This window comes from Perissodus microlepis, chromosome 4 (assembly GCF_051167445.1).
Source record: "Perissodus microlepis isolate ML-2025 ecotype Zambia chromosome 4, ASM5116744v1, whole genome shotgun sequence".
NCBI lineage: Eukaryota > Metazoa > Chordata > Actinopteri > Cichliformes > Cichlidae > Perissodus > Perissodus microlepis.
This window is the reverse complement of record NC_140464.1, coordinates 4,548,161-4,562,855: the sequence shown is the minus strand read 5'-3', so window position 1 is coordinate 4,562,855 and position 14,695 is coordinate 4,548,161. Positions and strand designations below refer to the sequence as shown.

At 40.3% G+C, this 14,695-nt stretch overlaps 2 protein-coding genes across 3 annotated transcripts; one reads left to right on the top strand and one right to left on the bottom strand.

Annotated features, from left to right (window-relative positions):
• The first annotated feature begins 2,399 nt into the window (after positions 1–2,399).
• On the top strand, positions 2,400–5,914 carry LOC146388066 (amine sulfotransferase-like). Its single transcript, XM_084925159.1, has 6 exons — positions 2,400–2,928; positions 3,031–3,230; positions 3,846–3,972; positions 4,864–4,958; positions 5,062–5,233; positions 5,315–5,914. The coding sequence occupies exons 1-6, from the start codon at positions 2,787–2,789 to the stop codon at positions 5,422–5,424; spliced, it is 846 nt and encodes a 281-aa protein (XP_084781285.1). The 5' UTR covers positions 2,400–2,786; the 3' UTR covers positions 5,425–5,914.
• A 98-nt stretch (positions 5,915–6,012) lies between these two features.
• On the bottom strand, positions 6,013–14,370 carry eif3d (eukaryotic translation initiation factor 3, subunit D). 2 transcript variants are annotated; one of them, XM_084925157.1, is made up of 16 exons: positions 14,249–14,370; positions 12,266–12,391; positions 12,127–12,172; positions 10,907–11,043; positions 10,730–10,815; positions 10,568–10,640; positions 9,943–10,064; positions 9,722–9,854; positions 9,482–9,629; positions 8,886–9,016; positions 8,691–8,776; positions 8,437–8,566; positions 7,557–7,699; positions 7,241–7,433; positions 7,064–7,157; positions 6,013–6,130 (listed from the first exon to the last, which is right to left on the bottom strand). In XM_084925157.1, exons 2-16 carry the CDS (start codon positions 12,386–12,388, stop codon positions 6,117–6,119), a joined length of 1,659 nt encoding a protein of 552 aa, XP_084781283.1. In that variant the 5' UTR covers positions 12,389–12,391; positions 14,249–14,370; the 3' UTR covers positions 6,013–6,116. The 2 variants fall into 2 exon arrangements, with proteins under 2 accessions (XP_084781283.1, XP_084781284.1); XM_084925158.1 differs by having other exon boundaries at positions 9,943–10,058.
• Between the last annotated feature and the right edge of the window lie 325 nt (positions 14,371–14,695).

Genomic DNA, 14,695 nt, shown 5'->3' with positions numbered 1-14,695 from the left:
GAAACTAAGTTCAGCTGTATACCAGGTTTAAACAAATAGCAACACAGCAAACAGGTTTAACAAACACGCTTCACATGCAAAGCAGACGAAGAGGACACTGCATGTTCACTTCAGAGCAGCAGTTCCCCATAGTGTGAAGGATCTTCAGCCTTTTATACTCCCAGGTGCAGACAATCAGCCAGTCAATTGGTCATGGAGTGGTCATGGGATCTCCAGGCAGCCAATCGTCCGCGAGGTCTGGCACACTGTCATCTGCATAAAAGAAGGCTGGCACAGGACTCCCAGCAGCCAGTCATCCACGAGTCCTGGCACACTTAGATTTGCATAAGCACAAAAGGGTAGTCTCACTCTCTCCAAGGCCCAGGGCCGTAACAGTTCCTCAGACTATAGAGATTGACAGACCACGTGACTTTCACGCATTGCATGCCGGGAACTCGTGGCAAAACAATCCAAGTACCGCATCAAATGCAAGCATTTGCAGCACCGCAAAACGTTCATTCTCCGGTTCCAATAAATTCTTGGTTTTTCTTTGCCCCCCAAAAAAGGTATGTACAAAACGAAGGAAACAATGCCGGTCAGTACAAAGACAGACTTGATGAAAAGTCAAAGAAAAGATACGAGGAAAAAAATCAAACGAGTGAAAGGGTTAGACCCTTACGAGCACACAGAGTGGACAAAATACGTTAGCGTGCTGCCCACTTTCACCACGCTCATATTTATAATTATACGGTTCTTGGAGTGAGTGCATACACTCATGAAGTTTTTAGTAACTTCAGGTCACTGCAACAAGCCCAGGTACAGTTTACCGACGGATGGGTACAGGACCTTGAAATGCACCGTGTAGAACGAAAGACCATTGTACGAACAAAGATAAGTTTACCAGTCTCACAAATCGTCTTCATAAAGACGATAAAGACATTAAAACAGAATGAATGTGTTAAGAAATAGTAATGAAAATGATATTAAATAAATGTTTTAGTGTGTTAATACAGGTGGACTCTTCTCAACTTGAAAACATGAGTACAGCGGCAAAATGATAGATTAACAGAATTGGGACGAAAACAGGCCAGACTTTGGCTTAAAAATTTGACAGCTTCACCTCTCATTCTGTCCTTATCCTGAGAAGAAGCTTAAAGGACAGTCAATCTCCTGATGAAGACAGAAGACAGACAGAGCGACACCGTGTACTTGAAGAATTAACAGCAGGCAAAAGTCAGTGCAACTGACCTAAAATACTGAAGGGTCAAGCAGCATGTATTACAGAAATGTAGCAGTGACAATAATATTGTATGCTGTAATTGTACAGGGCAATTAGTGATACAAAAAAACTTGTTTTATCCTGTGAATAAAAGTATATGTTTTTGTCAATGTACCATGGTAATAACAGAAGCGAAACACAATATTGTGTCAGGACAATTCACTATTTATGCACAATAAACAAAGGAGCATAGCACGACCATTTCTGTTCAGCGTCAGACTTGCTTGTAACCTATAACACCAATTATGTTATGAAAAATGACGTATTAACTACTACAAAAAACCCTGACCTTTGTGGAAATGCTTGGAGCAGACTAACATGTGAGCTGGAGTGTTCTGGGACGTTATATTTGGTCTTTGAATGGCTGCATTCCAGGCCATCCGTCAGCTCTTTGTTACTTCAGAAACATGGCTCGAACAATTTCTCTTCAACGACGTAATCCGATAACAACTGATCTCTTTACCCGTCGGCTTCCCGTGGCTGTCATGCGACTGGCTATTGCAGTTAATAATACAACAGCTTCTTGCCATTTTTTGTGTTTCTTTTTATCGCTGTGTAACTGATTTCAATTGAAAGCCTGCGTACGCTAGTAACTCTTGCCACGAGTTCCCAGAATTCTTTGCGGTTTTACCCCTGAATGATGTCACATTTTCAATCTCTATTGCCACATGGGGTAGTGATGGTAAATTTGATTCTTTTTACTGAATCGAGTTTTAATGAGTCACTCACCAAAGTGAATCGGGTTTTTTGAGTCATTTGATTCACTGAGTCAGTCGACCAGAGAGTGCAAAAAATGTACATTTTCACTCTTTACATGTAAATCCTACTGCTAAGATGAATGATTCTAAAAGAAAACAACTATTTTATAGAGCAAAAACATTTCTAAAATTAAGCAATTTCCTATCAAAATTGCTTAATAAACATTTATTTATTTTTATTTTATTTTATATTAATATATTTTTATTTTTTATTTTATTAGTATTTTCCTTAAATGTGTTAAATATATATTTTCTCATCTAAATGTCCACTGAGCTGTGAGGGGGGGCGGTAATGCGCCTTAACATTGGTTGCCAACCAAGAAGAAGAAGAAGCTGTGAGCCAGGAGGGAGGGGGTGAGCGAGTCCTGAGTGATTCGCTTACGATTCAGCACAGGAAGGGAGGGGGTGAATAGCTCAAATGTGCTGTTAGCATGTTAGCAGAGCGATGCTACTGTGAACCGAGGAGCTATTTTCTTGATGTGAGCTACTACTCAGGGTTTTTTCTTCCAGTTCAGAGCAGAAATTTTTTTGTTATGATACTGGATGTTGTGTTTTTCTCCACAATTTTAATTATAAGCTAGATACATTGCTGCTAACAGCAACAGGGATGAGTCAGTGAGTCAGTTGGGCTTGTGAATCATGATTCATGAGTGAGTAAAGTGATTCTCGAGTATTGAACGATTCGTTCATGATTCGCGCATCACTAACATGGGGTGAAGAACTACATAAACTGTGTCTCTCCTTATCCGCCTGTGTGATTCGGAACTAAGATGGAGCAGCTCAGTAACCGTCTCTGCCGGTATAAGAACTATAACTTTCTCTCCAGTAACACAACTGCAGAGTACATAGACTCTCTTCAGAGTTTTGAAATAAGAGACAGCGATGTGTTCCTCGTGTCTTATCCAAAATCAGGTCAGTGAGAAATCTCTGTAGCATCCCATTATTTTGCAGTTTTATTCTGTCCAGAGTGATCCACTGGTCAGATATAATATCCAATACATTTTTCCTCAAAAGGCACCATATGGGCTCAGCAGATCATCACTTCTATCTATGAGTTGGATGGGCTTGTGAATGAATATTTTACCAACTCACAGAAGATGCCATGGCTGGAGTTCACAGGGGGTGCATACACTCGTCGCCCCTCTCCACGGCTCTTCACATCACATCTCTCCCAGGTTCTCATGCCTCCAGGACTGATGGACAAGAAGGGAAAGGTCAGAGCTGTATAGACGCTCAAGCAGCCTGAAGAAAGAGCAGGTTTAGAGATGTAGTATGACAAAGTTCTTTAAGTGGTTAAAAAATATAATTTGCTCAGTATTTATGAGTAATTGTATGAAATGATAGATACATTTGTTAAAGAAAAGCAACATTTTATTGAAGTTTTACTGTTAAGGAATGGCATTAAAGGATTAGAGGCAGTATTTGTAACAAGTTCATATCAAATTCAGATGTTTTTTCTTAGTCAGTTACATAGCACTAATTATCATGTTGCTGATACCTTAGCACACAGCTTTTTGAAACATAGACACTCCTGAGTAGAAAAAACAAACATAGCAGCAACTAGAATGCTCAAATGAAGCTTCAAAATGTGGTTTCCATATCAATGGGTCACCTTATGGTGACAACATCTAGCTTTTATATACAGCCAATGAAAACAAGTTTGCTTATAAAACAACTGTATATATAAAACTTCATATATAACTTTATATATAAAACAACTCTTAAAACTAGTGGAAATTAATAAACTGCTCAAACTCAAGGTATTGTTAAAGAATTAGTGATTTTGAAAGTGGCATGGATTCAGTTTTTTCGTTTTGTTTTTATGTCAGATTGTGTATTTGATGAGGAATCCAAAGGACAACATGATGTCTTACTATCACTTCAGCAACACCCTTGCAGACCTTGAGACTCCTCAGAGCTTTGCTCAGTTTTTCGAGTGGTACCTGACGGGAAACGGTACGTGTCTTCATCTCCACTATCTGCCTAATGATGATGACCAAGAAGAGTCCACGTCTGATAAATGATAACAGATATCAATGTGATCAGGAAGAACTGAAATTGATTATTTCAAACTGAACTGTTTGACATACTTACCAAGTGCACAGACTAACGGATAATAGCACATCCATATAGAAAAAATTATATGGCTTTATACTTCTTCCACATAGCATTTCACAAAAATACTTTTGATATGACACATACTGCATATCTATTAGTTACTTTACAAATTAAAACAGTGGTACCTCGGTTATTTGACTCTTGACATTGTAAAACCTTTTCACCAGATTGAGCTATTAGCAGATAAGATAAATGTCTCAGAGTTGAAGAGACAGAAATCATTGACAGGTTATTTGGAAAAAACACACAAAGGACGTTCTGTTCCGCTTGTGTCTTTCCGAAGCAAACAGAGGTGGGTCACACAAGAACAGCTTGTAATCTTTTGAACTCATTCCCCTTTTGACCCTTTAAATCACTGACATTCTGGTATCATTAATATACTTTACTTCACTTTAATCCAAATTGAAAGATTTCCTAAAGCACTGACTTTGTTCTAACAATGTTTTTTGCTTTTGATAAAAGTTCAGTCTTGTGGCTGTAAGTGATTTACTCCAAGTTAGCTTCTAACATCCGAAGAGGACTACTTGTGAAGAGGACAGTGCCGTTCCACATCTATTATTAAAACAAAAACTCCAAAAAAATATTTGTTTGTGTAGCAAAAACCTTTTTTCTTCCTCCACCTGTTATCATGCTGCTGGTATTAGAATTGTAGTGGGGTAAATACAGTCAACAGACACTTGATTTTAAATTAAAATGCCAAATGACCAGATGCCTTATGCTGCTATACAGTACCAGCATCATCCTGGTTTGACCACGTCAGGGAGTGGTATTTAAACAGAGACCAGTACAACATCCTCTTCCTGACCTACGAGGAAATGATTTTGGTAAGATGTTTCTTCGCATTTTTGTTGTTCCTAAGGAAACTGAAATAAAATATCTGGCAGAGTTTAGGGTTCTTTTTCTGTTGCCTTCCTGCGTTTCTTTCAGAACCTTAAAGGATCAGTGAAGAAGATCTGCAACTTCTTAGGGAAAGACCTGACTGAAGCTGCTATCAATCATGTTGTGGAAAAAGCTAAGTTTGAGAACATGAAGAATGACTCGAAAGCAAACTATGAGCACATTCCACCAGAGCAGTTCAGTGGGAAATTCCTGCGTAAAGGTAACATAACAGACCTGCAGCTGCTGTGCAGACAAATGTGATATCAGGGTATCAGGTGTTGTGTTTTTGTCTTCATTACAGGGCAGATTGGAGACTGGAAGAACACACTGAGTGTTGCACAGAGTGAAAGAGTAGATCAAGTCCTTCAGGAGAAACTTGGTGATTTGCCTTTGAGGTTCATCTGGGAATAAGCAGAGCAGCTCTTCAGGGTGTCCCAGTAAAAATACTGGCAGTGGCATGTTGTACACCTCAGGCCTCCTAGTAGATACACCTGTGTTATCACACTCAAGATTTTCAGTAAACTTCATCTCTGTCCTGAGGCCACTGAGATTTATACTCACCCAACACTTGTAGTAGATACACCTGTTATCAATTTGAAAATCCTGTGTGGCTTCATTCTCGCGTTATCACATTTACAAACTTGGGTGTCCACCTGTCCGTTCATCAGGGTGATAAAAATATCCCATCAGTGTTGTAAAAAATGTAATAGTAACTGTTATTCAAATATTAAGTAAATTCATTTTCTTCTTTTATAAAAAAAAAATCAAACAATCATCAGACTTGTCCTTTGCAAACAACTTCCTGAGTTTATGTTCAGTCACCTGCTTCAGATTATATTTGAGCATCTTCTGACTACTCTGCCCATGAGCAAGCAGTTTTCAGTCACATCCACTCCTTGTTTATCAAGCTCAGTGTTGTGTCCATTGTGCTCAGCTATAAAATGCTTTATGACATGTTCTGAACTTCAGTACAGGAAATAAAACACAAGACATTAAAGGTAGTTGTATAATCTGCTATTGCCTTTATTGAATGTCAAAAGGAATTCACTTGTTTCTCAGTGAAGGATCAAGGCTGTTTTGGTCACTGAAGCTGACTCCACACTTCAATTATCATCATCTGAAATGAAAAGGGTTCAACATAAATGCAAGAAGAATCTGATTTATGAACAATGAACACTCAAAAACCAAAGACAAGTGCATTTCTTCACCCTGGAATTGAATTATTTAACTTATGCATTTGAAAGATGAGCTGTTAAAAAAAACCAAAAAACATTAAAATGTTTCTTTGAGGTTACAGACTACTTTTTCTTTTTTTCCTTTTTAACTATGAGTAACTTCTTGTGACCCCAGAGGTTCATGTGATTGCATGTTCCAAAGAAAGTGTTCAAAAACAATGAGAGCAATCATAAATACAAATTTATGTCAAAAAAATAGCCACTGGTCATTTCATAATCATGTTTCCTGTCAATGCAGCATAAGGGAGCCAACTGGAGAGAAAAAGACCTTCTCAACCCCAGAAACAGACTTAAGAATTAAGTTTTATAAAAAGACTAAAACACTAAGAGAAAATGTGATTTTAACAAATTCCAACAGTTTCTTGGATTTTTACAGAGTTCATATCTGTTCTCTCACAACTAAGCATGCAGTCTGGTCCAGTACAGATGTGATAATGTTACTTCTTGAATAATAAGGGTAAAACACCAAAATGGGCTAAAAGTGACAAAACACTCAAATTTGAGCACCAAACACTGAATGTGCAAATGTAGCATGCATTACAATCCATTTAAAAATATGAATTAGTTAATCGACTGGCATTTGTGGCCCTGACCAATGAGGGCAGCAGCACCGTCAGCTGGTCGGGCACATCCCTGCTGTCCTGTGTGTAAGAAACATTTGTACCTGAAGAAATCCTGCACTTGTATTCACCGCTAACACACACCAGTGACAGAAACCATTTTCACACCAGCACCAACACGTTAAACTGGAACATCCTGTGCTTCCCACACAAGCTTTAGTTCAACCTCTATTTAAAATAGGAGCTAAACCATACCTTCTTCCTCCTCGTCTTCTTCATCCTCCTCCTCTTCCTCATCTTCATCAGAGCTGAAGGTCCCATCGGGCAGGCTGTACACACGGATCACTTGCTGTAGATGAGAAACAGAATATCAGCTTGTGAGCTCACACACCTCCCAGCTGTCTTTCAGTTCTGCTCTCTGCGCCGGCTCACCTTGTTCGGGTCCTTCAGGATCAGGTACTTGCCCTCGTCCAGCTTGAGGCAGATGTCGATGACGCAGCGCAGGATTCCCCAGGCGTTCTCCATGCTCAGGTTGATCTGGCTGGCGAATTCATTGGGTTTGAACTGCTGGGTGCCCAGGATGACGTGGCGAGCAGAGTCTTTCACGTGGTACCGAGAAACGTACCTGGAGAAACCACAGAGTGATGCAGAGACAGTCAGTCCAGCTTACTGCCTTGGCCTACGAGCACTGCAAGAAGGAACTGGATTGCTCCTCAATCAACGATCAGTGAAAAACCTCGCTCCTCACCCCAGTTTCAGGTACTCTGATCCAGCCAGCATGGCGCAGCAGGTCCATCGCGCCAGTTTGTAGCTGTTATTCTTCAGCTCGGTGGCCAAGACGGCTCCTCTCTGAGAGTCCAGCTTCTGACGCCAGTCCACACCATTACAATACTACAGGACAAGACAAATCAGAGGCACCAAAGCTTATAAACAGAACGGCATATACTTAGCTGAAGGAGGAGATTAACCGCCTGTGAACAGAGGAGTGGCTCTAGTAGCGGATGCCTTAAAAGCATCTGGAATAACAAAACTGCCTTCATTACAGCAATATTTCACAGAGTCTGAATCTGGAGATCTGTCACCACTTCTCTGATTTTTACTCACTGAAAATTCACATCAGACAGATGCAGCTGAGAGGTACAACCTTGGTTATTTTTTAACACAGCATAGACTCTGTTCTGTGTGAGGTGAAACATCTGGAAGGACCTGTGTCTGCATGAGAGCTTGGTCGCCAACAATAGACTCAACCCACAAACATAGCTGACCATAGGTTCAGAAGCACTGAAGGAGTCCTACTTCCTTTTGCTGACATCTAGTGATCAAACATGTGAAGTACAGAATGCAGCAGTTTTTAGAAGCATGTGAAAAAGACTGAGGAAAAACACATTTCTGTTTTTTTTGGAATTGCCATTTAGGCCTATTCGTTTTCTCCAGATCACCTTCTTTCCTTATTTTTCTAAGTTTTTGTAAAAACTGTCAGGGAGATATATCAAATACATTTTAAGCTGAGCAGATGAAGACGCCGCACCTAGCAAGGGCTTTAATTATTTCGGGCCATTTCCTCGACTAACAGACAGATGAGCCTGACTGACTAAGCTCTACTTCATTAAACCCGTTTCCGGTCTTACCCTGGAGTCCCACTCATTCAGAGTCTTGACGTTAATGAAGGACACTTCTCCACTGGCTCCAGTCATCACGCCATCGTGCTCACAGCGGACGATCAGATCGATGTCTTCTCCGAGCTTCCAGTGACGGTACCTTTAACACAAATACAAAATATCAGGAATTAAATCCAGGAATATTTACTACAGCAGTTACAACAGCCTCCTGTTCTGCTGGAAAGATGAGAAATTACAAATTGGTTTGAAGCTACTGAAAATACCGGTAAGCCACAGATGCCACCTCACTCTTGTCCATATCCTCCTCCACAAATGGGTTGGAGTTAGGAAACTTGTAACGCTCTCCACCCTAAAAGAAAGAAAACAAAGACAACTCACTTTCATGAGCCAATTTTGTGTAAGGCTAGCTTAGCTTAGCACAGAAAGGCGTTGGGGCTTCCAATCATGTGACTTCGTACCATGCGTAAACACTGCTGGCTGAAGTTGTGGTTAATGTACGTGGCCTCCATGGCCAGGTTGCGAGGAGAGTTGAAGGAGTTGCCCTCATCCTGGGGAGGCTCGTTGGCAGTCTCGCTCACAGTTAGCAGATCTGAGGGGAACAGTTGGAGATCAGAGCGTCAGTATGTCTGATAGAACTCAGTCATGTTCACTGGTGAATGTTTTGGGGCATTTTTTCCCCACAATGAGAACGTCTTTCAGGGTTGTTAACAGCAGGGTCAATGCAGTCACTCACTAGGAGATTTTGTTTTCCTTTAAGTAGTTGGATTTTCCCAGCGCAAAATATAATGGAGTGTTATGTTGCTTAACTGACATTTATGCTATTTTCTGTACAAAAATATATGCTACATTCAAGTAAACAAAATCCGGGGTAAATAAAAAAGTGGTTTAAAAATTCTCATTGCAATCCTTCAAATTTTCTTCTCTGCAGAAAAACACCTGGGTCATGAGCTGTTCTCTCAGGCTTTATTTAACTTTAGTCAAACTTGTTTTTCAGAGCAAACTAAGTGTAAAACATCAGAGTGAAACCAGCTGCTGGTGACTGCAGGTCGCTCACCAAAGTCTGAGTTATCTCTCTTGTCGAAGAACAGCTTGTTGCCCACTCTCTGCACGATGATGTCCCAGGAGTTGACTGAGCGCGTGCAGCACATCAAGGTGGCCAAGATGGCATCAGTGGCAAACACATTACCCTGAGTCTTAGCCAGCTGGAGGGAGGAAAGAAATAAATAATCATGTAAGAAAGCTGCCAAACACAGAGTTCAGACAGCAATGCATTTTCAGGCAATGTATTTTTTACCTTGCGGATGACGGGGTCGTCGGTGGTAGTAACAGTGTGGAAGATCCTTTTGATGCTCTTCAGCTGCTTCTCGTTGCGGGTGGTGATCCGATCAAAGGCCTTATCGTAGTACTCCAAAGCACCACAGCACTCACTGCAGGAAATGAGAAGTGAAACCTCATCATCACCTGTATTTCCCCCCTATAATAAAACATTACAAACAGCGGCTCAGCTTCACCTACATGTCAAGGGGGTCAGACACCTCCATGTATCTCATCTTCATCAGTCTGGGGAAGTCCATCTCCTCCTTCACCTCCCAGTCACTCCTAACCTCCACAGAGGAGTCTCTGGGCTTCAGCTGCGCCTTCGTGAACAGACAGGGATGTCAAGAACAAAGTCAATAACACCAGAGTACAAACACACCTTTGAGTCTTAAAACCTTGAGATCACATTATCTTTAAAAATGGGTTTAAACATGATGTGAGCTACAAAAGCAATCATACCAGAAAAAATGTAATTCTTACTGTTGGCGAGGGCTGAGATTTAAAGCAGCATATGCTGACATTACTTTGACTAAGATGCACTACAAAACTAGCCAATATTAAATGATACGAGGTCAGGCTCACTGGGATTTATTTACTTCTTAAGCTTATTTGTGAAACAGCCAGAGTGTGAAACTTAAATTTACGCTGTGGCCAATATTCTTTCTGGACTTCCAGTATCAGTTTACCTTCCAGTTATTTTCTTGATTAATTGTTTACATCATAAAAATGAAAGAATCCAAAACAACCTGAAGCAAAAACACATGAACCTTCCCATTATTACATGACAAAAAATTGAATTTATATTTCAACAGTAAATAAACACCTGGGATTTTTGGTCCCATTTCTGACGGACACCAAACTGCTTTTGGAACTTCTTCTGCAGCCGCATTCGCTCTCTGACAAGACAAAAACATGAGATCAAACTTCAAGATGTGACGATTTCACCGCCTGTGACCAAAAGCGTTCAGATGTTCTCTCCTCTCACCTCTCTTTCTGCTTAGCGCTCTTCGGGAGCGTCTGCATGTTGAACTGCGTCATGTTCCTGCGGTCTTTGTCCCTGCGCAGGTTCCTCTGTGAAAACAAAAACGTACTGTTACCAAAGTCCTAAAACGTTAGATTAAAAACATTTAAATATCACCCACTCTGCGACAATCTGTCGTACCTGAGCAAACCTCATGCGGTTCCTCTGGTAAGCCGTCTTCTGGGTCTTGGCAGTGTCCACCAGCTGGAAGCTCGTCTCATCCTCCTCGTGAAAGTAGGCGTACTGACTGCCGCCTCCAAACTGAGAGGAATATTTATCTGAGGACAAAATAAACATAAACAATTAAGAAATCAGCAAGAACCCACAAAATAAATTGAAGGTTTTTTGATGATGTTTGAAATGCTTGTGCAAACAGAAAAGTAAATCAGAATATAAAAGAGAAGAAACTGTGATATCATACAAATAAAACAGATGTTGTGGTCTAATCCTGCTGATATTCTAATGAAACACAAGAAATGATCTTTTCCACATAATTTAGGTATAACAGATTCGCTTGAAAACCAGCTATATTCAAGTCTATTTTCATCTAAAAACTTTATTTTAGATATAAGAAAATCAAAGAAAATCCGCCAAATAAAATGTACCAAAGAGGCAGATTTTGTACAGCTAGGGCTGTTCGATATAGCGATATATATCGGATGATGATAAAAAAAAACGTCTATCGTTTCCTATCATGCTATCGTTTGTTTCGTGGTGTCGTGAAATAAACTGTTTACGGCAATATTTGTTCATCGTTTTGATGGTCACTGTAGAGGCTATATTCATTTCTTAAAGTTCTCTCTTTCTCTTATATTTAATATAACCACACTACGGACGGACAAGCGCCTGTTTTTATGTGTTGTCGTTAGCAACAACGACGGTAAAACCATCGCGTGGCTCCGCTGTCCGCTTGTTTGTTTTCCATGTAAACCTTTCACAATAAAGCTCGAGATCCTGTTGAGACTTTTTAAAATAAACTGAATCATGTGAAAGAGTATGCAGAGAGTTTATGGATGAGAAGCAAAAAGAGCCGTCAGATGCTAAAAAAATAAACCTTAGACTCAAACGTTAGAACAGGCTTTTCCCCGCAGCACGCCGTGTAATAAATAAAAGAAAACATCGGCCGTTACAACCTATGTGTAAAAATGTATAGTTTCATGCATCGTTTAAAACACTCGACTCCAGGTAAAGGACGCCCAGCTGAAAACACTTCACGCCAAGTCGAGCTGCCCGAGATTCATCGAATTTACAGAAAATGTTACATTTTTGTGATTTCTATTGTTGTCAGGACGATAAATGTCTTATATCGGGATATGAGATTTTGGTCATATCGCACAGCCCTATGTACAGCTGTGACTTACTTGTGTATCTCTTGTCTTGGTAAGTAGCTCCGGTCCAGTCTGCAACCTACCAGACGCAAAACACACAAAGTCAGTAAAAAAAAAAACACAAACCCTGGAAAACCTTTTTCCTCTTTTCAGAGGAAAACTGATGACAAACCTTTCCCAGACGATCTCCTTTGCTGAATGGCTGGTAGGGCATGTCTTTAAATTTCTCAGGGACCGCACAAGGACCCCAGCCGGATGGGTTGTCCTGGATCACAGGGGCGTGGAACTTCGCCATGGCCTTAAGACAGAGGGGAACGGAAAAAGACGACAAACCCTATGAGACCAAACATTAAAAACCTTCTGGGTCTAGCTGACTGATGGTACACATACAGGGTCTCAGGCAATGAGCAGCACTGATTTCTTCAGCAATGCACTAAAAGAAACAGGCATTGATCAGCTTGCGCAGTGGGCTAGTCATCACTGACCCCTGAAAGTCAACTCCATGATTTATGGCTATAATACAACATATTAAAACAGTGATGGGATTCTTCAGTTAAACAAATTTTCGTTTTAGTTACAATTTTGGCTTCCACTGATTGTTAAAACCGAATTGCAGTAATTATTTTCTTTACAACAATTGCCTTGTTTGAGTTTTTATTTCATTTATCTCCTGCATAATTAGCCAATATAAGCAAGTCTTTGGGATAGTTTCTTCCCACATTTCTCTTTTCTTTAGGTGGTGGATCTAACTGATGGTTATTTGTGGTTTGCCCCTTCTCAATTTTTTTTTTAATCATTCAATGCTTTTAATGTGTCTTGCTGTATTATTTCCCACCATCTATCAACAAAGAGATTTTGGATCCCTTTGACAAAAACAGAAAGAGAATTCTGGTACATGAGTGCCTAAAAAGTACTTACATAGCTCGTGAATCAGTCATTACAGCTGTATGATCAACATAGGATCCTGCAGTACACCACTTGGGATCCTATGGTAGAAGCTGTTGCCTAAGCATGTAACAAACACCCTTTGAGCTATTAGCGTGGGTGGAGGGTGTCTCTGTTACTCTATAATTAAATCAGCAGGGTGCCGTGGGGTTTCTATACCACAATACTGTTTAATTACAATAAAGCAAAACAGAAGGGCTTTTGAACAAAAATGAATGTGTGTGGATGCACCCCAAATGATTTTAGTGTGGGGCAGCTTGACCTGTAGAAATCTGGTCTACTTTTGACACTCAAGGCTCAGTTACAGCGCAGCAAATGCTGCATGCCCCACAGGCCACAAATACAGTATTTAAATGGTTTAAATGTTGATTGACCCACATGTGGGACATCTGGGCCATTTCAGATGGACCTGAGGTCAAGCCTAAATGTAGGCCAAAGGAAGCTGCAAATGTGGGTCACAGCTGGGTCAAATATTTCTTTGTAAGGTTTAGGTGGTACAGTTAAAAAAAAAAAAAAACAGAGTAAAGGAACCAGTACTGTGTTGAGGGAACGCCCTTCATGATAACATCTGGCATGCTCCCACCCACAAAGAACCGCTCTGTGGCTAAAATAAAACATCCCCTACTAACTCTGTGTCTTTTAAGACCGATGAACAAAGACCAATCGAGACAATCTCCAAAGCAGATTGAGTGCGCAGTAGGCCTGACGTGGATCATTTCATCATCCAGTGATGCTGCATTAAAGTTGGTAACATAAAGTAATGATCGGTGCTCACTGCTGGTACATTCACGATTCTAAGATTTCAACCATAAGGACGTCCAAGAACATTATTTTATCGTTTGATTTGATGTTTAAGATTTGTGATATTAAAAACGAATAAATGGGCTCTTTACGGGCTTTCGGTAGCCAACTGGTAATAATCGCTGCTTAAAAACTAGACATACTGAGGCTAAACGCACAGTTGCTAACTTGAGATCAGCCAGTGCAATTATTTAAAAGAAATAGAGCAGCATTGAAACGCTTTTTCTGCACCGTTAGCTCATTGTGGCTAATGCTAACCCTAGGCACCGCCAGGTGGTCATGCTAGCAATGCTAAGCTAACCGGGTGGAGGGCGTCACGCGCGTAAACACAAATCTCTGATATTTGACTGAAAATGCTGCTAAAAACAGGCGCTTTTCACACGTCTGTGCGTGCTTTCTCTGCTCTTACCGTGAATTCTGTGTCAGTATATGGAGTCTTTTAATCCAGCAGTTCCTCTGACGCTGCTCTGCCCCAACACAGCGCCGGTATGAAAGGAAGTGCGAAGTGCCGTATAGCGCAGTGTTTCCTGCAGTGTTACAGCAGCAGCCGACGTAGTACGTCAGTTTTGTTTTTTTTTACCGTCGTCTGAAATGAGCGTTCCCTAAAAAAATTAAATAACTGCTATTTTTACATTACATGAAAAAGAAAAAAAATACAGGTTAATGTATGTAATTTTAATAATTAATTAGGCCAAAGAGCAAATAAATGGTTGAATGGCCTTTTGAAATGCTACTCTCAAATTCTATGCTTATGAAGTTTAATTTTCAATATTGTTACAGAGAAATACAACAATCATTCATACAGATATACTGTAGATCTTTGGATGTTGTATAATTTTGCATATTACTACATTTT

What these genes read in the sequence shown, in the direction of transcription:
- LOC146388066 (XM_084925159.1), top strand. Translation starts at nt 2,787, where the DNA reads ATGGAGCAGCTCAGTAACCGTCTCTGCCGGTATAAGAACTATAACTTT. An exon ending in GTGGTACCTGACGGGAAACG is followed by an intron (nt 3,973 to 4,863) that starts GTACGTGTCTTC and finishes GCTGCTATACAG; the next exon opens with TACCAGCATCATCCTGGTTT. An exon ending in CCTACGAGGAAATGATTTTG is followed by an intron (nt 4,959 to 5,061) that starts GTAAGATGTTTC and finishes CGTTTCTTTCAG; the next exon opens with AACCTTAAAGGATCAGTGAA.
- eif3d (XM_084925157.1), bottom strand. Translation starts at nt 12,388, where the DNA reads ATGGCGAAGTTCCACGCCCCTGTGATCCAGGACAACCCATCCGGCTGG. An exon ending in AGCGCTAAGCAGAAAGAGAG is followed by an intron (nt 10,641 to 10,729) that starts GTGAGAGGAGAG and finishes TTGTCTTGTCAG; the next exon opens with AGAGCGAATGCGGCTGCAGA. An exon ending in ACGACCCCGTCATCCGCAAG is followed by an intron (nt 9,630 to 9,721) that starts GTAAAAAATACA and finishes TCCTCCCTCCAG; the next exon opens with CTGGCTAAGACTCAGGGTAA.